The sequence below is a fragment of the Hippopotamus amphibius genome, chromosome 5 (assembly GCF_030028045.1).
Source record: "Hippopotamus amphibius kiboko isolate mHipAmp2 chromosome 5, mHipAmp2.hap2, whole genome shotgun sequence".
NCBI classification, from domain to species: domain Eukaryota; kingdom Metazoa; phylum Chordata; class Mammalia; order Artiodactyla; family Hippopotamidae; genus Hippopotamus; species Hippopotamus amphibius.
This window is the reverse complement of record NC_080190.1, coordinates 50,862,518-50,887,016: the sequence shown is the minus strand read 5'-3', so window position 1 is coordinate 50,887,016 and position 24,499 is coordinate 50,862,518. Positions and strand designations below refer to the sequence as shown.

Below are 24,499 nucleotides of genomic sequence, written 5' to 3'. Positions count from 1 at the left end.
GCCGCCCCCTGCTGGTGTTCCGAAGCACTGCAGAGGTCACCTCAGGCCCAGGGGTGGATTCCCAGTGGTCCCAGGTCCACCGCTCTGTCTGTGCCCCATCCCAAGCCAGGCTCATGATGCCAGCAACTCTGTGAGCCATGCCCGCATCCTGAACCACTGAAGACTGTTCTCTAGGGGTGATCGCCTGGTTCACACATGACCCTAAGCTCCCTACTGGGTTGGAGAGGGGCCAGGGTAAGGGGCTGCTTTGCAGTGTCAGAACCGTGCAGGTAGTGTTTGGGCACTTTGGACAGGATATACTATTGCAGAAGTCACTAGCCTGTGCCAGAACATAAGGTCAGTTCCCTGCTGGGCTGGGTGAGATAGTTTCAGCTAGGGTGGTCAGTGTAGGGGGAATTCTGAGTCTAGACGTTGTCTCAATACAGGAAGCTGGAATCTTTTTATCTTAACAAGCACACCTCTCGCCATTTGGTCCTGACCAGAGCCACTCTGGTGGATCCAGTTCCCTTAAAGGCCTGATGAGACCTGCCTCACTTAGCCCACAGCCTGGTCCAGGAGAGCCATATCCTTGAGCTGAGCTGGGACTAAGCGAAAGCATGCCTCTGTCCAGGCATGGAGGGGTCAGCTTCCTGCTTGGTGAGTCACTGACAGCAGATGTCTTCTCTCCACCAGAGGCCCTGCCTTCCCTCAGCAATCAAGGCTCCCTCCAGTCCCAGGGTAGGGCTCCTCCTTGAAGATAGGCCCCCTGTCTGATGTTTCTGTTGTTTCTCGTAGTGTCTAATGTCAGAACTCTGCACGCCATCACTATTTCACAAATCAGAGCAGCAGGAATGAATCAGAATGTTCTATTGTGGTGTTCCTACATAGATGGCTGTCACTGGGACACACAGAGAGAATTTTCACCCACAGCATCAGGAAACTGCTGAATGGAGACTGAATGAATACTTGGTAAGAGTGGACCCTGAGGTCTCATTCTGTCCCTCAACTTCCTGTTAAACCACATCATACTCCCAGTGGCCACTGACCCAAAGGCTGCATCTGTTTTCACCAGTGAAAAACTTGAAGAATTATAAAGGTTAGTTCTTTATAAAATTTCTGCCATATTTTTGAGGCCTTTTCAAATCCCTGTGTCTTGTCATTACCAGCAGTGAAAGAAGTCTTGCAAGCCTGGACTTAAGTCCTTGCTCTGCTACTGAAAGGTCCCCTTTCTAGCCTGACTGAGGAGTAGCTTGGTTGTCCCCTCCCTGAAGCCCCCCAGACACCACCTTCTCATGTCCTGCTTGGTTCCAGGCTCACTGCAGATCCCTGGGGAAGCTCAACTGGGGTAGCAGCAGTGACCAGTGCAGAGATGATGCAGATTCTGGAATCTCACAGTCTGCATCCCTGACCCTGGTCTGAGCACCCAGATTCCCTCAGGATGGACCCTAAGAGCCAGGCACACCTCTGCTCTCCACTGAGCTGAGACCCATCAGCTCCTTTCAAGTGCCGAAATGGCCCCTCATCCCAAGCTGTGTGTCTCCAGACACCATCAGAGAGGTCCCTCAAGGGCCTCCCAGACTCCAGTGGACAGCTTGCACCCAGGACTTCAGGACCCAAAGTCATTTCTTCACAGCTGCTAAGGCCCATGTTCAAGTTCAGGGTTTTCTAAATCTGGTTTGGGGCCAGGGAAGACCAGATAACTAAGAAAAAGAAACGCTGCCGGAAAAAAAAAAAAAAAAAGAAAAAGAATCATTTCAGCACCACTGCCCTTCCACAGGCTCCATGGTGGCACAGGCCCCTGCTTTGCAGCCGGGTTTATTTTTGGGTGGTATTCTTCACACACAGCACCACCGAGTGTGAGTCGGTGGGGACTGTGAGCTTAGAAGCAGCTGTGGGGCCTTTTCTGTGCGTTTCTTTCTCTCTGCTCAGCTTTGAGACACTTCACATAAAAGACTCTATAAAAATAAATTGTGGAAAGTACAAGGCCAATAAAAATCCCAGTGGAAGCTGAACAGTATTTTACTTAAAAAGTAGAACGACATGCACTTACCTCGTTCTGATTCCCAGATGCCTAGTTCCTGAGCCTGGCACATGGTCAATGCCCAATAAATATTAATTGATTGATCCATTAGTTGGCCACCCACCCATCTGCAGAGCAACAACCAGCCCACTGCTCTGCCTGCACACGCCACAAGGAGAGAGAATCCTTAGGCTTTGATGGGAGAGTTATTAAGTTGGCCGGTGAGCCTGCCACAAACCCTTGTCTATAAATGCCCTGTCTTCTACTTCCAGCTCTGCTTATTAACAGTAAAATAATGATGTGGCAGAAAGTGAACTGCAAACACTGCCAGATTCTAAGAGAGGAGCTGGATGCTTGCCTTTCAGTCCTCATGTACTCAGTTCTCTTGGTCTATGCCAAGCTCTGCGCTTTACATCAAGAATTCAGATGTCACCATCTGACTGCACCTTATTAGCTGGACAGAATAGGGTGCATGCAGAAGGCAACTTCTTTGTTTCTTTCCAATGTCATTCAAACTCAATGCCCAGATGCATTTTTTTTCCTGGGTTCTTGAATATAAAATCTTGGGCAGATCTATAACTTTGAGCACCCAGAACAGTCCCATTTCAGTGTAAGACTCCCTCTGACTTCTTATCTAACTCTTAGGCTTTCTCTGTCTTGAGGCCAGGACTGCTTTGGGCTGGAAGTAGGCATGGGAAGTGGGCACATCAGTTTCTCCTTTCTCACCCAACTTCACAACCACATCCTACCCTCCAGCCTCAGCATCTGGCACATCTGCAGCTGGAATCTAACACAGGGCCCTCTGGCCTCAGAGGATATTTTGAGCTGGATGTTTGTCCTGAGAGAATCTTGTGGTTTCCCTAAGAATTCCATTTCGAGATATCTCTAAGTGCAGCTTCATGGCCTGGGTGACGTTGCCACTGGCCAGTTGTTTACAGTGCCCTCCCTCTGTTCCTGCTTCTCATGGGCCCATTCCAGGACCATGAGTAAACATGCCAGACAAACAAGCTAAGTGGAGGCCAAAATGCAGACTTGGCTTTGTGCCCCCATGAGGGTCTTCTCAAGTGGAGGAAGGGCCACCTTCGGGTCATTCATCAGCCACAGGAGGGTACCTTTCTGTGATTCTCCCCAGTCCACCCTCTGTGAGCTGAGACTCTGGACCTCTCTCTGTTTGGGTCCATGTCCCTCCTGCTTGTTTTAGGGCAGTTCCAGACTGTGTCCCACCTGTAGATCCACTTGGCTCTAAGAAGGACTTCCACGTCCTTCCCCTACCAAGGGTATCAGCGATTCACTCCTGGGTCTGTCCTCTTGTGTTTTGCTCTCCCACCAAGCATGTTACTTCATCCATCTTCTCTCATCTATAGATTGCTCAGGCACAGGTCAGACACCAAGCCTTTTGTCCCCCCAAATTGCTGGAGACACATATCAAGCCTTATGTATTATTCTCCTAAAGTTCCTATTATGCGTGCAGAGGTCTTGAAGGAGAAGAAGCACCACACTTCCCTCTTCCCTCTCCTCCCCAAGGCTGGGAAACAGGCATGGAAGGGAAAATGTCATAGCATTCCAACAACCTAGAGGAATTATCCATTCCTGACCTCCTTATCCTCTAAAGCCTTACAGGCTATGGATGGGTGATCACCAGTGATCCTGGCTTGCCAGGGGAGCTGACTCTTAAAGCATGAGTAGTTGAATGAAGAAGGGAGAGTGGGCTATATGGGCGTGTAGGGCACAGAGCAGCACAGGGAGGAGCATGAGAGAGCATGCTGTATTCTAGGAGCTCCGTATGACTACATGAGGAAGAGAGTCTGGGGGATGGTCAGAGATGGAATTGGAGAACCGAGTTGTAGCCACATTCTACAGTGTTTTGCATAACTTGCTAAGAAATTTTAATGCCATCCTATAGGATTATCCATCAAAGGATATTAAACAAGGAAGTGCATGTTTTGATGTGCCCCTTAGCATGCTGTTTTTGGGTGCAATGTGGAGAGGCATGGTGAGACTGGAGACTTCTTTGGTGTGAGCTAAGAACATTAATAAGCAGTGTTCAGAAGATCTTCCTATCAGAGTAAAGAATTTCTCACTTTTTTCTTATTTCTCAATGTCTTTCTAATACAGCGTTGAAAGTCACTCATTCCTCTTGGTGTGCCAAGTTCTTAGGGAGGCATTGTGATTGCGAGATTTAATCATGATTTTATTTTTTTACAAAAAGAACCACTGTCAGTCCACAGACCCTCTGAGAAATCAGGCCGGCAGGGCCAAGCCAGCAGCCCCTCTCCCCAGCTCAGAGGCTCGGTGGCAAGGGGCAGCTTTATTCCAAATGATCTGGGTTTTATTTCAGCATCACTATTTATTTGTGACCTCACACAAATACTGACTTTCTATGGGTCTCAGTTTCCTCATATATAAAAATGACCCTGATAATGTATGAGTCAGAATAAGCCAGATTATGCTGCTGTAATAAACAAACCTTTAAATCTTAGTCACTTAGAGCAGTAAAGGATATGCATTTGTGCTCTCAATGCATATCCAATGTGGGTCAGCTGGAAGCTCTGCTCCGTGACCCCTGACTTCAGCCCGCAGGCTGATGGAGCACCCACCATCCCACACCCTGTGATCACTGTGGCTGATGGGGAAAGAGCTCTCTAGAGGGTTCAGCACCTGCAGTTAAATGTCTGGATGTGTCTACAGTTAGCCTGGATATAGTATGCATTACTTCTGCTCACAACTTTTTGCATAGAACAAATCACATTGCCCACCACAAATACATACCCCACAAGCCTGCGGTGAGTATTAAACACAGAGTGCTTTGGCACAGAGCTTGAAACCCAGCAGGCTCTGACAAAGCTCTTCAATGGAGAGTAACCTCTGCCCACAGCTATAGTTAAGACTCCCAGCTTCTCGCTGGGAAGTACTTTAGGAAAAGGATTGTATCTTCAACAACACAGGTAGATGGTGGGCCTCCCATTTCAAAATGATAAAAGGAAATTTGAATATTCCAGTGAAGGAAAGTCTGGTTGAGGAACAGAAATCCAGAAAGATCAGGATTGGCAAATGGCTCTACCTTCGAGTCATAGACATGGAGGGTCCTAGAACAGAATTTGGGAAAAGTCTCAATGTTTTGTAATAACCTACAATGGAAAAGAATCTAAAGAAGAATAGACACACATACACAGACACACACACATACACACATGTATGTATAACTGAATCACTTTGCTGTATACCTGAAACTAACCCAACATTGTAAATCAATTATATTTCAATACAATTTTTTAAAAAATACTACAAGTACCACAGTGATGGCACTGACGATGTAGATGGGCTGTTGGGAAGTCACGTATGATTTAGACAGTTGGCATCGGGGGCTGAGCACCCTCACCCTCTACTCTTGGTCAATGGATCTGTAACTTTCTATAGAATCTGCCCTGCCAATGTGTGAGCAGCCATGGCATGGTTAAAGCAGAGGTGGGAAGACCACTTTTCAAAATTAAACTTTTTTATTTTGAGATAATTATAGATTCACATACAGCTATATGGAATAATACAGATGGTCCCTCGTACCCTTCACTCAGTTTGCCCCAGTGGTAACATCTTACAAAACTGGTACAACATCACAACCAGGACATTGACATTGATGGAACCCATCCCTCGTGTGTGTGTATTTTAAGTTGTATACAACCTAAAATTTACATAGTATTGTACATCGGCTGCATTTCAATTTAAAAAAAAAAAGTTCTCTACAACTTTATCCTGGGAGTAGGTTTATGTATCCACCACCACAGTCTAGATACAGAAGAGTCCGTCACCGTCAGGATCTCTCCTGGTGCCCTTTTATAACCACACCCACTTCCCTCCTACCTGCCCCTCTCCGCCCTTACTTCCTCCTAAACCTATAGTAACCACAAATCTGTTCCGCAGTTCTATTACTTTGTCATTTTAAGAATGTTATATAAATGGAATCATGCTGTGAAAACTTTTGTGATTGGCTTTTTCTCAGCACAATTCTCTAGAGATCTGTAAACTATAAGCAAGACGAAAAGACAGCCCTCAGAATGGGAGAAACTATTTGCAAACGAATCAACAGACAAAGGACTAATCTCCAAAATATATAAACAGTTCATCCAGCTCAATATCAAAAAAATAAGCAACTCAATCAAAAAATGGGCAGAAGACCTAAATAGGCATTTCTCCAAAGACGACATACGGATGGCCAAGAGGCACATGAAAAGCTGCTCAACATCACTAATTATGACAGAAATGCAAATCAAAACGACAATGAGGTATCACCTCACACCGGTCAGAATGGGCATCATCAGAAAATCTACAAACGGTAAATGCTGGAGAGGGTGTGGAGAAAAGGGAACGCTCTTGCACTGTTGGTGGGAATGTAAATTAATACAGCCACTGTGGAGAACAGTATGGAGGTTCCTTGCAAAACTAAAAATAGAGTTACCATATGACCCAACAATCCCACTACTCGGCATATACCCAGAGAACACCATAATTCAAAAAAACACACGCACTCCAATATTCATTGCAGCACTATTTACAATAGCCAGGACATGGAAGCAACCTAAATGTCCATCAACAGATGAATGGATAAAAAAGATGTGGTACATATATACAATGGAATATTACTCAGCTATAAAAAGCAAGGAAATTAGGACATTTCTAGAGACATGGATGGACTTGGAGACCGTCATACAGAATGAATTGAGTCAGAAAGAGAAAAACAAATACCGTATATTAACACATATATGTGGACTATAGAAAAATGGTACAAATCAACCGGTTTGCAAGGCAGAAATAGAGACACAGATGTAGAGAACAAACATATGGACACCAAGTGGGGAAAGTGGGGAGGGTTGGGGGGGAATGAATTGGGAGATTGGGATACCAAATTGTACACTCTAAATATATGCAGTTTATTGTATGTTAACTGTATCTCAATAAAAAAAAATGATATCAAAAAAAAAGAATGTTATGTAAATGGAATCATGCTGTGAAAACTTTTGTGATTGTCTTTTTCTCAGCACAATTCTCTAGAGATCCATCCACGCACACACAGACAGTTCACTGCTTTTGGTATAAATGTACCAAAGTTTGTGTAACCATTAACCTGCTTGAAAGGCATCCAGATTATTTGCAATTTTTGGCTGTTACAAATAAAAAAATATTATTTTACAAGTAAAATTGCTGTGAGCATGCATGTACAGGTTTTTGTGTGAACATGTTTCCATTTCTCTGAGATAAATGCCTCATATGCAATTTTTGAGCCTTGGGGTAATTGCACATTTACTTTTTTATAAGAAATTGCCAAACTCTCTTCCAGAGTGACTGTACCACTTTATATTCCCACCAGCAATATATGAGTGACCCATTTTATCCACATCATTACCAGCATTTGGTGCTATTATTTTTTATTTAACCATTCTGATACGTGTATAGAAATATTTGTGGTTTGACTTTGCATGTCTCTAATAGCTAATGAGATATAACATCTTTTCATGTGCTTGTCATCTGTATATAGTCCTCAGTGAAATATCTGTTCATGTCTTTTGCCCGTTTTCTAATTTTGATTTTTTGGTATTTTACTGTTGAGTTTTGAGAGTTCTTTATATATTCTAGATCCTAGTCCTTTGTTGGATGTGTAGTTTGCAAATACTTTCTCCCGGTTTACAGTTTGTCTTTTCATCCTCTTAATAGAAACTTTCACAGAGAAAAGGATCAATTTATTAATTTTTCCTTTTATGCATCTTGCTTTTGGTGTCAAGTCTAGGAACTCATTGTGTAGCCCTAGAACCCAATCCTTTCCTTTTTTTTCTTCTTCTAAAAGTCACATAGTTTTACATTTACATTTGAGTCTATGATCCATTTTGAGTTTGTTTTTGTACGGGGTGTGAAGTCAATGGGGCCAATGGGGGTTTTTATTGTTGTTGTTTTGGTTTTTTGGTCTATGGATATCCATTTGTTGAAAGGCCATTATTTAAATTTCTTCTGCACCTTTGTCAAACATTACTTGGGAATACTTCTGCAGGTCTATTTCTGGGTTCTTTATTCTGTCCCATTGATCTATGTGTCTATCCCTCTGCCAGATTATACCAACTTGATTATGGGAGCTATATAGTAAGCCTTAATATTGAGTACAGTGATTCCTCCCACTTTATTCTACCTTTTCAAGATGATTTTAGCTGTTCTACGGCTTGTGCCTTTTCAGAATGTTTTTAAAAATTTATATAATATAAATTATACTAAAAATATAAAATGAAATTTATAAAATGGATTTTAGAATAAGCTTATCTGTGTCTACAAAATGCTTTGCTGGGAATTTGATAGGAATCACATTTGATCTCTAAATTAATTTGGGGAGAATTGATATCTTTACTATGTTGTGTTGGGAAGCCCACTTTTGCTCTACAATTTAATGATGAATGTGTGTATGTTTGAGCAACCTCATACAAATAGTGTGCTGGCAGATAATAGAAGCTTAATAAATATTTATGGCAGAGAGGCAGGATGGAAGAGCCAGGCAAAATCTTGAAAAGTTTGGATCAGTGGTTCCCAAATCTGGCCGCACATACAATCCTCTGCTAAGGTTGGTAAAAGCACAGATTTCTGGGTTTCACCTCAGCCCTGCTGATTCAGAGTCTCCAGGGTTGAAGCCAGTGGACCTCTATTTTTAACACTCTGTATAATTGATTCTCAGGTACAGTCTGGTTTGAAGATGTACGATACAGAAGCCAGACATGGAAGCAGTTTGCAGGCAATGAGCTGAGTCCCTTAGGACTGCACTGTTCTTTCTGACATTTGCCCTGAAACAAAGCAAGTGGCCGCTGCAGTCAAGTTCACATAAGGCAAATGAACATGTTCTTCATGAGATATGGCTCAAAATGAGTAAATAGACCCGGGGAGAGTGGGGAGGTCCTTTCCTGTAAGGAGGAAGACTAGATTCATTTTGAACCTGTAGCCACCCGTTTCTTTTCCAGAGGAAATAAGCAACCAGAGTTCAGCAGAGTGCAAGCAGTTGCAAAGTTGTAAATACTGTTATTTATTCACTGCATTGCGTACTTGATTAATTCCCTAACCTTGAGGCCCATGTGCGATGGGGCCCCAAGGGAGCTGACACTAGCCCTGAGAGCACTGGAAACAAGACTTTTCTGATGCCTGGAAATGTCTTTTTCATTAACAGCAGAACAAGCCAAATAACCTATAGGACTTTTCTGTTATAAAGAAAACAGGAAATTAGAAGTAAAAGTACATAGAGAAGAGTTCATAAATTAAATTTTCGAGCACAGGCTTCTTTAAAACTTTGTCATTGTTTTTGTTTGTTCTCTCTATTTCAATCATTTTATTTTCAATGTTAAATTCATTATGTAAGCAAGAAACCTATAAAAGTAAAGGAATTTTATTCTCCTAATCCCATCACCCAAACACTGGGCAATTTCTATTCCATTGCTATGCACCTTCCCTTCTTTTCATTGTACTTCGCTGTGGGCGCACATGCTTTTCTGTTGCTTTAATCAGCTAGCATACAATTTTGAGACATTATATCAAACATTTTTCTAAGTTGTGACTTTCTGGTACTTATTTTATTGCCTTCTTGGCTGCATAATATCCAATTATGCTACTGGACTAGAACTGTCTTTTTTTCACCATGTTGTCTTTAATGTTACCATATGTTATTCTATTACCATATGTTATTCTATTACCATTTCTATTCTATTCTGTTCTTTTTCTATTAAACATAATTGTTTTTAATATTACTATATTCTAAGGCATTTTAGCCATTTTTAGTTTGTTGTTTTTAATCAAGAACGAGATAGATGAACATCTTAAACAGATATTTTCTTATTCTGAATTATTTCTTTGGGATAAATTCTCAGGAATAGCATTGTTAGGTCATTGGACATAAGCATCTTTATGGCTTTTGATATTTCTGAGAATACCAGCTTCACCAAAATTTCGCCATAGTTGGATAGTGCTTTCTTAAAATTTTGCAAATATGGTGGATGCAAATTAATACAGTGGTATTCATTATTTTTATTAGAATGTGTTTGTCCATCATTTGTATTTTTAGCACATACATTGTCTATTGAAATTCTTTATTACTTTATTATAAATTAGAATGTTCTCTCTAAATATTATAGATACTAATCTCTATTCACAATTATGTGAATGTTTTCCCAATCCATTGCTCCTTTTTTACATTAATTTTGTCATTGTTAATATACGGAAGTTTTTTTTGTTTTTCTTTTTAACCAGACAAAAATATGAGCCTTTAATAACCAGTAAATAGCTAAGCGAACAAAGATGCATTCCTTGGCCTACACATATGGCCAGTGGGCCAAATCTGGCTCTGCTGCTTGCATTTATTTATTTATTTATTTATTTATTTATTTATTTATTTATTTTTTGAAGTTTCATCTTTTCTTTTTCAGGCTCTTTATTGGAAAATAATTGCTTTACACTCTTATACCAGCTTTAGAGTTACACCAAAGTGAATCAGCTGTATTTATACATATATCCCCATATCCCCTCCCTCCCTCGACTCCCTCCCACCCTCCCTGTCCTGGCCCTCTAAGGCATTATTTTATATATTTGTTTATTTTATTGGCTGCATTGGGTCTTGGTTGCTACGCACAGGCTTTCTCTAGTTGTGGCGAGTGGGGGCTGCTCTTCGTTGCAGTGCATGGGCTTCTCAGTGCAGTGGCTTCTCTTGTTGGGGGGCATGGGCCCTAGGCATGTGGGCTTCAGTAGTTGCCACACGCAGCCTCAGTAGTTGTGGCTTGTGGGCTCTAGAGCACAGGTCAGTAGTTATGGTGCACGGGCTTAGTTGTTCTGCAGCATATGGCATCTTCCCAGACCAGGGATCAAACCCATGTCCCCTGCATTGGCAGGCAGATTCTCAACCACTGCGCCACCAAGGAAGTCCCTGTAAGAAGTTTTAACTTTTCCATATTGTCAACTTTGTAGTTCTTCTTTGTTATACTCTTTGTCTATTGCTGGCAGCCAGAGGAAGTTATTATTCCTCTGTAGATCTGATAAACTAGATTCTATTTTCTACCAGTTTTCCTATGTGTTTTTTTCTATTTAATCAAGCTGCATGTAGTTTTAGTAGATGAAGTGAATTTTGAACCTCAGTCTGCTTTTCCAGCTATCTTAGTTTAATCTATGAAGTTGGCCTTCCTCCCCCACATTGAGACACTGACTGCCATGCCTTCCCCGTTATATAGCACTGAGTGTTCCCTGGCTCACATTGTGGTCCACTGGGTCTATTTCTTTCGTACACTTGATAACTCCAACTTTTAGCTTTTTAGTTTTTTTTTATGGTGGTGACTATATGTCCTAATATCTGATAATGCTGGATCTGCCACTTCACTCTTCCTTTTTTATTAGATGTTCTCATCTTATTTTTCTTTCATACAATTTTTAGAATTAGAACCCAAAGGAAAATGTTTTTAAAAGAATGTATTTGGAGTTGCATAGGAAGAACACAGAAAGATGACAAAACACATTACTCCCACGGCCTTTGAGCCAAGTCTCTTAGCAGATTCCTTAGAGGGAACTGGGGGCACTTTGAAAACCATGGAAACTCCTTCAACCAATGGGGAGTCCAAAAGTGCCACCTGGAACAAGCATCTGTCCCAGAAAGTGTGACCAGCGCACCAGCGAGACCTCACCCCATCCTGGCTTACCTTGATGTAGGAGGTTGATTCTCAGATTCTTACACCAGGGGAAGCCCTTCTGTGAGCATGCAGGGGCACATGCACGCACACACCTGCACACACACACACACACACACACACAGAGCTTTATTTGACATGAACCCCAGAATGAAGAGGGGTCACAACCATGTTCCAAAATGAGTGTGAGAAATGACAGGCATGATTTTTTTGAAGGTACTTCTTAACAACTGGGTCAGACCCTCCATCCCAGGTCACCTTCTCAGGGCCCCACTGGCCTCTTCCCTGATCATAGAGTATGTGGGTACATTCTTTGGACCAACATCTGAGGGCTCTTCCATGTGTTCACAGTCAGAAGAATGTCCAGGCAGAAACCCTCGGGTTCTACCTCGGGAGGCTGTCCCACTTTCTCTGTTCACCTAAAACAATAAGCAGCTTTTACTGGGTCACCTTGACATTTGGCCAGCAGCCTTCCCTAAACAGAACGGTTCAATTGCCTTCTTAATCCCACTGGACAGCAGGGGTTGTGTTAGCCTCATAAGAGAGAAATACCAGGACTCATGACATGTGATGGAAAGATGTGTGTGTTACACAAGTCCACGTGGACAGGCACATTCTAGGGGAAATATAAAAATGCACCAAAAGTAGACTCAGACAGCAGCAGTGTGAATCTGCCCCTCCTAGCTGTATGATCTTGGATAAATTAAATAAACCTTCCAAGCCCATTTATAAAAGAAGAATAAGAATACCACTCAAAGTTGAAATGAGAATTAAATTAAATCATTTATAGAAACTACCTAGAAACCATTACTGTCTTAATGTCTAAAAAGACCAAATAAAATAATTTGTTATACAGTTTTAAAGGATGCATGACTCCATCCATAAGTAAAGTCCTCTTATACCCTCCAAAACGTCTCCATACTTACAGGAGGAAAGAGAATATATACAACAGAGGCCTTTAACCTTTTGGGGATTGGTCTCCTAGAGAGCTTGGAGAATGTTAAGAGCTGCTTTTTCCAAAAGAAGCAGCAAGTTAACATTCTAACTGTAGAGCTCCCTGGGTGTCTTGAAGCACGTCTATGGGCAGCCGCATGGAGCCCAGCCTGAGAACTCACACCTTGAGCACCCACACCAGCAGGCCCGCCTTCTGTCAGCAGGGAGGTTAAGTGACCATGACAGGACTCAGCCTAACTATGGCCCAAGCCATCGTCCATAGCTGAGGGCTATTCAGTCCACCCCGGATCGACACATATGCCATAAACCAGTGCTTCTCCTCACCTCACCCCGCACCCCATGTTAGCACATGAGTTCTTTGTCTACATGGAGAAAAAAACAATGGTATTGAATGCATTAGTAAGGTTGCATCATCTCACTGCAGTAATTTCCTCCTTTATGATTTACGATTAAAAGTAGCTAATACTTTTTGAGTCCTTACTACATGCCACACAGTGCACTAAACATGTGACCCACATTGTCATCTAACCCTCTCAGGGACAGCATGAGGTGAATTTCGTTATCTCCATGTGGCAGTCAGTTAGCTAAGTCTTAGATGCTTTAAAAGCCACTTGCTGCTGGTCATCTAGCCAGTGAGTGGCAGAGCCTGACTCGGAGCCCTGCTCTCACTACCCTGCTCTCTGCCACCTCCCTCCAGGACACTACTGATCTCCTGGGACATTTCACAAGTACTGACACTTGTGGGCCTTAATTACTTTCCCGTAGATCCCCAAGGCATTGCTTATCCTATCTTTCTTTAGCTCCGCAGCTCCGAGAAGCCCCCTCTGGGAAGATTGCCCTCCACATATAAGCTGCCCCCTGCTTGCTCCACACTTCTGTGAATCTGTGATGCATCACTCCAAAGTTATCAGAGTGACCGACTTCCCCATAAATGGTGTACAGGGTCTTCAAAGCCTCCGTGCCATCCTCTCTATTAACGTGTTGCTTCCTATTTCAGATAAGAACCAGCCCTTTTGCCATATTTGAATTTCAAATATCCACCAACCTTATCAGCTTGCCTGCCACTATCCTTTAAGAGTCCAGTTCAATCATTTGTGATAAGAATGTAGCTGGGACACAAGGAAATGAAAGTGAACAAGTGTGTTTCAATTATACCTAAATCTTCACAGCCAATGCCTTGGTAAGTTTTGATGTGTCTTGAAAATGTGTTTATGTGAAGGTCTCTTGAACATTCAGCATTTTTAAAATGCTGGAACTACCTGTGCTGTAGGCACCGTAACAGAATGCTGGGCGATTTACCAAACAGTCAAGAATTTAACCCTCTCTACTCGAAGTCCTGACAGTTTTTGTTACACTTATTCCTCTGATGTCTTCATCAGTCTGATCTGACTCCAGCCTGGCCACCCAGTCCCAGCTTCTGGGAGCACCTTCTGTCAACAGTTTGGTTTTCTTGATCAAGAAAGAGCCCACTATGTTGAGCCACAGGGGCTGTTGAGAAGGGCCACATTACATGACACCTAGACTCTTCTCTGAAATACGTTTAGCCCAAGGGCAGACAGAAGCACACAAAGTAGGAATCAGAACTTTACCAGCAGCCCACTGAAAGAGAGAGGCCTGAGGGGAGATGGTGGGCCCTGCCGCAGGCTGGAGGCAGTGGAGGAGAGCACTGAGCAGGGGCTCCATGGAGGGGGAGACCTTGGATTGAATTCTGACTCTGTCACTTACTCACTAGTGACCCTGGGAAAGTCCTAATGTGTCATCTGTAAAATGCAAATGACAATAACCCTATCTCATAGGCTCATTGCCATGGAACATGGGCCGTGGTAAGTGCCACAATGAGGTGTGACTCCCAGAGGGCATGCAAGGAGAAAGTGGTGATGCCCGTGGACCATCACCCAGCCAAAGTGGAGATGCTGAGCCCCTCTAGAAGAACTCAGCCCAGCCTCACTCCACCCAGACAGAGTGATACCCACCTGAGGCTGCCATTATCTGGGTCCTCAGCCTCCTCAAGGTCTTCCCACTTGCTCTCACTCTCACGGGACTCTTCCGGAGGCAAAGACTCCAAGAAAGTACCCCAAGAACAGAACTGCGGTAAAGGAATGGTCCCTGAGTCTGCCTCCAAACATTCTCCACAGGGTAGCTGGTCTTCCAATGTAGGGTTGACAGTAAGGTATGCTGCACCCTCCAAGGTGGGAGAAGGGGCTTCAGGTGGATGGCACGTATCACCTTCCTCATCATCGCTGTACAATTCAGGACTAGAAAACAGAAACCCAGGTGTCTTCCAGCATTGATCAGAAATTCCTCTCCCCACCTTCCTTTGCTGTCAGGATGCTCGTCATGACACATCACAGGCAAGCCAGCCAGGCTTCAAACAGTTCCCGCCAGAGACTGCTCTGGGGCCAGGAGGTGAACAGTGAATAAGGCATGGCCCTTGACCTTGAGGAGCCCTTGATTTAATGGGAAGAGCAAGCAGTGAACAAATGTTACAATCAGGTAGTAAGTGCTATGGTAGAGGCAGCACAAGGCGTTATAGGAGCAGGGGAGTTCCTTACCACATCCAGGAGACAGTGGAGGAACTTGCCAGAGGACATGGATCAAAAGCAGAGCTATGGCCCAGTTCTATGACTGATGCTTCATGTGGGAAGACAGTCAGACCTCAGGCAAGTTCATTAACTTCTCTAGAACTTCAGTTTTTTCATCTGAGAAATGGAAAGATCAAGAAACTTATAAGAGCATTGGGATGCTTACAATAAATAATTCTGATACAGCCATCCATGGCTCCTGATACATGGTAAGTTCTCAGTAAATGGAAAATGTCATGATTACTACTATGATTATGTTTGTTATTCAACAGAGGAATTAGATGGAAATGGCCAAAGCAAGAGGCTGAGAACAACTCAAGCAGGTGACCTTCAAAGCTCTTTGCCCAAATATGTGGTCCTTTTCTGAGCACCGAAAAAGTGCCTATTTGGAGAGGCAGCCAGCTGGAGTGACATTTACTCCCTGTGTGACACAGGAAGCAGACGAACGGTGAAGCTCACTGTCTGGCGATGAAGATGCAGAGACAACGGTGAAAGAATAAGCCTTCCAGGGGCTGCTGAAAGTCACCACACGTGCTTTTTGATTAGAAAGAGCAGTTCATGAAGATGACCAAGCATTTTGCACAGTGCTTCCAACATGCAGAGAAGGTACTCAGAAAATATCTGTCGAGAGTCTGCTTAGGGAAGATGAGTAGGAAAATCTAAAAGAAATGCATATAGGTTGAGCTTTGTACCAAATACATGAATCCTTGTTTATCAGCCTCCTTCCCCACCCCCATATCAATGGGCTGGCTTTGTCAGTGTCTGCTACCCTCCCTTTCCCTTTCCTGCAACACTTCGTTCCCTTAAAACCAGCGCTGGCCCCTCCCTGTAGCTACAACCCCCAAACACCCATGTAGCTGGTCCCCCTCCCCGGTAGAGCTGGAGTGTCTGTCTCAACTTGAGTTTTGCTGTCAAAGAGACATCATTTCTGCTCATGGGAGATACAAGGTTCATGTAAATGTGCGTTTCACGTAAATATACACACACAGATGTTTAAAAAGAAGACTATATGCTATAAGCACTAAAGAAGAACATTTACCTTAAGAAAACAGTATTTTTAAATTGGTTTAAAACTTTAAAGTACGTGACCAAATTGTGTAGAAAATGTTTTCTTAGACACATAGGGAGGGAACGCCATGGAAGTCTTGTCCAAGGACAGGAAATGCAGCCTGGTGCCCAGGCTCACCCTGCCCCCCACCACCCCACGGCAGCAACCATCTCCCTCCCTCTCTGCCGAGAAGCAGGTGGCAACACTGCAGCGCCTGCCTGTCCACGCCTCATCTCCCACCACTGTGCTCCTCCAACCTTTCTAGTAAGCTCCTTGCTCTCTCGGTTGGTTTTGGGGCTTCTGCTACTGGCCCAGCTCAAAGAGAGACCCAGGGAGACCGTCAGCCTGATAGGTGAGAGGCAAGGCTGTTGGGTGTCCAGAGGTGGCTTAGTGGTTTCCAGGGTAACACCCTAGCCGTTATCCCACTGTGAGCCAGGGAGAATAACTGCCTTTCCATCCACCCTTCTACCTGGACCACCAGGCTGTTCTTGGAGCTCTGACCTGGAGTTTGCTTGTGGGCATGGGGAAAGGGAAGTGAGGAAAGAGCCCCCCACAGGAAGGCCCGGGAGAGCCCCCCAGGCAGAGCCTATTTCACGGAAAGGGCGAGACTTGGAAATTTGGGGAATTTGATAAGATAGTGGCATTGCTTTAGAGCAAGGCCAGATGCTTTGGCATGTGGACACTCCAGGTAAAGAGTCAGAGTCCTTTCCCCCAGGCTCAAGGCCGGCTCTGGACCTGGGGATAATGCAGCGGGACTCCATCTACAGCCTGAAGGGCTCAGGGGGCTCTGAGCTCTCTGCTCACCCCCAGGTACATTTAATGACCTCAGCAGCTCCCTGCCCTCATTCTCTCCCTCCCAAGCTATCTGACAAAAGGAGTCTTCTGTAGACAGATGATACCTAGGGGAGTATCTGCAGACCCCACCTGGGCTCTCTGCCTAGCCACCTCCTCCACACAAGCTGGCAGGGCCCTGGAACCAGGCCCCCCACCAGATCCTACAATTCTTCGGTAACTGCTTTAAAAGAAAGAATCCCGGTTCAGCTCTGAGGTCAGTGACATCGTCGGGAAGCGTCTGCTTGCTACAGGGTATTTACTGAGAATGGAAGACACCATGCGGGTGTCAACAGGAGAACGGTTCTTTAGAAACTTGAGCCACCCAAATCACATTCACCTTTTAGGAAGACAAGTCAAATGTGTAGATGGCATTTCAGCCCTGAAATACTAGGTTTTGTAATTGCCCTATTTACTGCGGGTAGACTCACAAGGTCAGGTTTTGTGTCTCTTCATGTGAGGCTCAGCCTTCCCCAGTTCTCCTGCACCAGGCCCACCCCGGCACCCCCGTTAGCCTGGTGAGTGCCCCTGGGAGATCCTGCCAGTGCCAAGTTTAATGTGGCAGGCTGTGTTTGCAGTGTTTCTAAGACATCAAGTAGAGAAGTTCAGTGGATCGCTGGGTTTGAACTTCAGTTGATAATCCTGAGCTGGAGATCAGTATTTAGGAGTCATTAGAGTGGGTGTGTATGGGGGTGTCCTGTCAGCTTGTGGAGAGAACCCAGCTGAAGGCAGCACCCAGCCCCAGCCTGCTGCGGGCTCTCCTCTGCTGGGTTAGACCACTGCTGCTCCTGGCCGGCCATCTGCCCCACTCACTCCTCTCAGTCACACTTTGGCTCCAGAGCAGGCCTTCACAGAGGTCCCCCATGTCCCTCCGTTTGACCAACAGCTCTGCTCACCTGGTAGCCTCATTCACCCCTCAGCCAGCCACTCTGAGGTCACACCAGGCACGGCAGCTGCAGTTGGGTTAGACCCATGGTCTCCTAAACATCCTTTGCTATTGCAAGAATACTGCCCTCTCCAGAAGGTATACAGTAACTTTAGGTTCATTTCAAGGACCTGGCTTCATTTTGCATTCTTAAATTACCATGAAGACTTATATCCTCACTTTTACTAAATGATACTTGCTGAAAATAGATTCATTTTAATTACAAGAATATAAGTGTTAGGGGAGAGAGAAAGCAAGGAAGGGAAGGAAAGAGAAAAAACCTTAAATATTCTGCCACGACCAACTTCCCACTCAGTGAGTATCAGCCCTGAATGGAACGTGAGTGGGAAACTTGAATCTGCCATCCCTTCATTCCTATGAGGCGAGCATTTAAAGATAAGCATTTTGCAGTCAGCATGGCCCGTAAATGCAAGTCACCAGACTTCATCTGAGGCTCAACCAAAGAAAAAGTGACCTCCTCCCACACCAAGGGAGGACAACATCACACCACCCAAAGTGATGTTCAGGGTAATGTGACTTGATATGATCTTACCTTATGCCCCACTTTAGAAACTAACCTTGCATAAGATGCAACTACAGCCAAGTCCTCTCTCTGCAAGGTACACAATTCCAGTGTTCCTCCATGAAAATATCCTACACTGCTTTATTACGTTTTACAAAGGTATACTACTATATGGTAGTAGTATGTGTACATTGCAGTAAAAGAAGAGAACAGGGAAAGAAAAGCAAAACTTCCTCTTCTCCATGAACACTCTGGGTTTGCTGGGGTGCTGGCAGCCACTTGACTGTAGGAAGTAACCACCTGGTAGATGGTAAGATCTGGCAGTTTGCTGGGAATTTCAATAGATCGGGACCTGCTCTCTAGCTAGAAAGGGCTCAGGAAAGGGGAGGAAAACTGACTTGAGTTGAGTTCTACTGTGTGCGAGGCACTGGGCTAGTGCTCTGCATGTGTTAATTCATTTGAAAAGCACAGCACCCCATGGAGTTGTCGGGGTCTTCATTTACGTTTGAGAAACCTCCAGCTCAGGAAATACAACTCTCCAGACATCCTTTTAAGTGGTAGAGCTGAAACCAAGGCTATAAGACCAAGAAATCAGTACTCTTTTTGATCTAAACTGTAGAAAGAAAACCTCACTCATGGATGCCAGAAACAACAAGGCAGTTACCTGGGGCAGCCACTTCAGAACTGAGCTACAGATATTCAAGGGAGATCCACAAAGCCACAACCCCACTTTGGAATCCTAATTCTGACCCTACCCAGGAGCTGGGGGAAGGAACTGTGCTGAGCATGTGCCATGCTTTTCCTCCTGTAGGGGGCAGTCACTAGCTATGTGTGCTTTAGGTGCAAGCTAAGGTCCCATTGGAAAAGCTAATATGGTCTGAGTCTTTCCTTTGTAGAGAAAGAAAGCTTCCTGAATGGGAGAGAGAAAACACAGTACAAGTGAAACACAGTAAAAATAAATGTGAAAGGGCAGAGCGCTACCATCACCAGGGCCATGAGAGGCAGGTGCAAGGGGGTGGAGTTGGTGATGGAGGGAGTCAGTGCGGAGAACAGCAAAGCTGCCCACCTGTAACTCCATGGATCACATGGTCCTAGGCAGCGAGCATGGGGCAGCAACCAAGACAGAATGATGATCAGAGGCTCCACAAGAATGTTCTGAAGAAGCTTTTGCTCTAATTCTAGGAAGGGGCAACACCCTCTAAGGATGGCAGATTTTAGACATCTGGTATACCCTTGCAAGTAGGGACACTAAGCCAAATTTAATTTGATTCGGGAATATAAAATGATGTGATATTTCTTACTCTTTAAAAAAAGAAATGACAAAAACATAGGAGGAAAACATGTCAGGATTTATGAGTAGAAGATAGAGAAAGGCAGTTTCACCTCAATATAAGGAAGAACTTTCTGATCAACAAATACACGATGATAAAATGAGCCACCTCAAGAGGCAGCAACTTCTGCCTCCCTGGAGATATTCAAGCAAAAGCAGGGCCTCTACTTCAGGGATGTCACAGAGCAGGTCCCAGCATGGGATATGAGGTTAGATGAGGCCATTTTTATATGGAACAATCCTGAATTTCTGTGAGTCCATGAATGAAACAGTGACAACCTATAGTAATAATTAGTTTAATTACTATTATTAGTGAGTAATAACTATTATATTAAAGGCACATGGCAAGTCAAACTCCAGGCTTATACCTAATCCACCCCAACCCACCACATAATCCAGTCCAGGGGATGTTGGGGTGGGATGAATCGGGTGACTGGGATTGCTATATATACATTACTAAGAAGAAAAAAAATCAAATTGTACATTTTAAATATATGCAGTTTATTGTATGTCAATTATATCTCAATAAAAGTCCTTTAAAAAAAGGAAAGCTTCTAAAATATTAACAATGATTATCTCTGGTAGGTAGTATTACTAGTATCATAAAAATAATCATCATCATGATCATCCAGTCCATCACCCCAAACTATCTATCAGTGAAACCTTTAAAAAACCCAAAAGAGTGGCCCCATGCCTAAAGGAAAATATAGTTCCTTTTATATTTCATACATTGGATAAATCTCCGTAGGTTATTTTCTTTATCATTTGACCAAGTATACCAATTACTGCCTAGAACACAAATGCAAGGAACTATAAACACACTTGTGCTTCTGCATTTTCAAACAATGAAAATGAATACTGGGGCTTCCCTGGTGGTACAGTGTTTAAGAATCTGCCTGCCAATGCAGGGGACACGGGTTTGAGCCCTGGTCCAGGAAGATCCCACATGCCGCAGAGCAACTAAGCCTGTGCGCCACAACTACTGAGCCTGCGCTCTAGAACCCGCGAGCCACAACTACTGAGCCCACATGCCACAACTGCTGAAGCCGGCGCACCTAGAGCCCGTGCTTCACAACAAGAGAAGCCACCGCAATGAGAAACCCACACACCACAAGGGAGAGTAGCCCCCACTCACCACAACTAGAGAAAGCCTGCACGCAGCAACAAAGACCAAAAATAAATAAATAATAAGATAAATCTTAAAAAAAAAAAAAAAAGAAAATGAATACCAGTGATGAACATGCTTGCCCACACTATTCTACTCTGCAGAGTAGTTAGATTTTGTTTAACTGGCACAATACAGTATACTGTATTTTTAAAAAGCGTGTCTGGATGCTCCTAGGAAACATATGCCTGGCTCCTGTATGTCACGGATCTCACCCTGCCTAATTGCATTACCCTGGCTGCTTTATAGTTCACGTCCCCTACTAGTCCCTATAGATTTGCTCTTGTCAACCTTCTAGGAGGACCAACAATTAAGAGCTGTTTAATATTAGTGGATTTATATATGGTCAAACACAAACCATTGTTCCCCGTTGTTTGGCTGCTTTGCACTCATGCATCTAGCTAGCACACACCTAGCAGCAATATCTCACTCTCTCTCAGTATTTGTACCTTTCTCTGCTCCTAACAGGTTTCCAAGCGCCTTGGGTATGTGTAATAAATACTCATCAAACTGAATGAAAGAGTTTGTTTTCCACAAGAACAGGACTGAGAAGTGGAAATACTCAGGGGTTGATAAGCACAAAAATGCAGACTAAGTTAAAGAAAAATGGCTATTAAAATGAATATTTCAGTCTGGTTTTGAAGATGTAGATTTGTTTTTTTTTAAGCTGATGTTGATTATAAAGCATTATATCAGCAATAGAAATGATGAAGCACACAGGAAGCCTCTTTCTTCCCACAACACTTCAAGAGGCCATCAGGGATGCAGGACAAAGTTTGTATGCAGTGAAGAAACCCCAAGGCCTGCCATCTGTAGTCTCCAGGGGTACTGGAGGACCACTGGGTGGGGTTTGCTTTCCCAAAAGCTCACAAGTTGTGGTTACATCTGCTCCAGATTGCATGCTTCTCTCATTTCTTCCTCCCCTCCAAATGCCCAGGACAGTCCCGGCCCCGCAAGCATCCGAGCACTGTCATCGACTGCTTGATTGTAATTTCTAGCAATTGTATGCATACAATTTGCAATATGTCTGCAAAGGGGTGATCCTTACCTTTCAAGTCTCCTGATATCACAAACTGAATAGCAGTTTTGCCTCATATCCTTTTCCAAAAAGGTAGCCGATGCATCCGTTTCTTGGTAAAATCTGCATAAATGAGGGTAGGAATCCTGAGGACACGTCAAGGAAGTGGCCCAGGGTCTCTCTATGTCTTGGTCCCATTGTGCCTCTCTGGTGGCCTGTTGGAAAGACTCTGGCCTGAGACCCAGGCCTTCCCCCGCCTCTGGGGAGGCACTGTCCCTCCGGCTGTCCTCTTGATCCAGGCTGGGGCTCTGCTCTGAGTCAGCGCATGTGGCCCTGGTGAATTCTTTGTCTGCTGAGAGCACAGGTGTCTATTGAAAGAAATGCTAAGGATTACTGGATCCATGGTGCACACTGAGCAAAATCTAAATATTGCTTTGGTACCAACTGGTACCAAAGTTGGTACCAATCCACCCCTTTTCTCTGCTCTTCAAATGAGTGCCCATAGTCACTATTTCTGTGTCCCCTCCTTCTCCCTTGCACCCACTCCAACCAGGCTTCTGTCCCCATCATTCAACTGAAAGAGCTCTAATTGGGATCTCTAGTGACCTACATCTTTCTAAAGCCAAAGTATAATTTTCTGTTCTCGTCTCGCTCTAACTCTCAGCAACGTTCAACATAATTGGTTCCTCCTGCTTCTTGAGAGCATCCTTTACTTACTTACTCTACTTAAATGTGGCGTTTACCCTGAACTCCACCCTTACCTGGACCACCTCTCAGACCCCTTCTCAGTCTCAGGTGCTATCTCATTTCTTTGGACCAGGCCGCTCAATATTGGGGTGTTGCATGGCTCACATCTCAGCCCTCTTCTTGACTTTTTCTGTACTCCTTCCCAAGATGATCTCATCCAATTTATGGCTTTCAATGGCATTATTTGCTGAGAATTCAAAATTCACTTTTCCAGCCCTGACCTCACGCCAGTTCTCCACAAACAACTACCTAAGAGACATCTCCATTGAATGTTCCATAAACATTGCAGTTTACAGGCTATGGAGGACTACTGCTTCTCCCTCACGTTCTTTAAACTGCTCCCTCCAAGCACATCCTATCTTGATAAGTGGTGCCACCATTCATCCAGTTGCTCAAGCCAAACTCTACTGTCTATCCTCACACCCATACCTAATCCAAAAGCCATCCCGTGGGCTCTACCTCCCAGACATATCCCAAATCTGACCACTTACCAGCTCTTTGGCTACAACCTAAGTCTAAGCCACAATACCCTACCTGAATCGCTGCCAACCTTCGTGCTCCACTCCGTCTCCACCAGCAACCTAAGTGACTTCTCTAAAGTACAGACCAGATGAGGCCACATTTCTGCTTCACCCTTCACCCTCCCACCCCTCCGAGTCCAGTGGTGTCCCGTTGTAGCCAGGATGGAATCAGCACGTTACCAAGACCTACAAGGCCCCACACGACGCAGTCCCGGACCTCCTCCACAATCCTACCCTTGCACACTCCCCTGCATTAGCTCACTGTCCACGCACAACCATTATCTTGGTGTCCTTCAAACATCCAGGTCATTCCTGTCTCAGAGGCTTTGCACTTGCTATTTCTTCTGCCTGGAATGACCTTCCTCCAGATGTTTGCATAGCTGCCTCCTTCTCATAACTACTTTATTCTAGTTCTGAACTAAATACTCTCTTCCTTGGTCTTCAGTCTTACCTCTGGAGCCACGTGGGTGAATGAAAATTCTTCTTCCACTTGGTCCTCGGGTATGAGGAGAAAGGAAGCATGCCCACCATTCCTCACCCCCAGCCCTCCCCACTAGATGCTTCTGGGCTTCTCCTGGGAGGAGCTCTTCTCCAGGACAGAAGGATGACTGTTTCCCTGGCATTTGCCAGATATCTCTACAAAAATTTAGGGTACCAGCCCCTTGGCCTGATTTTTGTGTGTATGAAGCCTGACCCTCTCCTGCCCTGTTCATTTGCTTAACACAACTGCTGTCATCTACCTTCTTTTCCAAACTGGCAACTGGAAACTTTCAGATTTCCTTTCCATAGCTCTTTTCTCACCAAAGTTGGTATCAAGTGACCCTTGGGATTCCAAGCATCAAGAGGATCTGGGTCACCAAGTCCCTGTGCTGTCTCTAGTGACTGCCACCCTCTGTGATGACAAGTGATTGCTTTTATCCACATCTGACCCATGTCTCAGATGAGGAATCACGAGTCCTAGAGAAGTCAGGTAAGTGCCTAAGGTCCTTGCAGCAAAAAAAGCAGGTGCAGGTGATTCCGGGGTCCCCACACAGATCCCCCTTCACAGCTGAGGCCCCCAGCACCCCACTGCCAGGACTGCTGGCTGCTACTGACTCACAGCTATCCCCACCCCCAGGGTTGTGCTCAGCTCAAGGGAACTGCCTCAGCCAAAGTTAGGCCCCTTCCCTCGGG

General features: G+C 44.5%; 1 protein-coding gene across 1 annotated transcript in view; it reads right to left on the bottom strand.

Annotated features, from left to right (window-relative positions):
• Nucleotides 1-15,828: 15,828 nt before the first annotated feature.
• The window catches only part of FRMPD2 (FERM and PDZ domain containing 2), a 75,472-nt gene continuing 66,801 nt past the window's right edge, over nucleotides 15,829-24,499 (bottom strand). The window contains exons 26-27 of the mRNA XM_057736175.1: nucleotides 22,089-22,426; nucleotides 15,829-15,877 (exon numbers count right to left, since the gene is read on the bottom strand). Of these exons, the coding sequence (XP_057592158.1) occupies nucleotides 15,829-15,877; nucleotides 22,089-22,426 (387 nt within the window). The remainder of the gene's footprint in view (nucleotides 15,878-22,088; nucleotides 22,427-24,499) is intronic.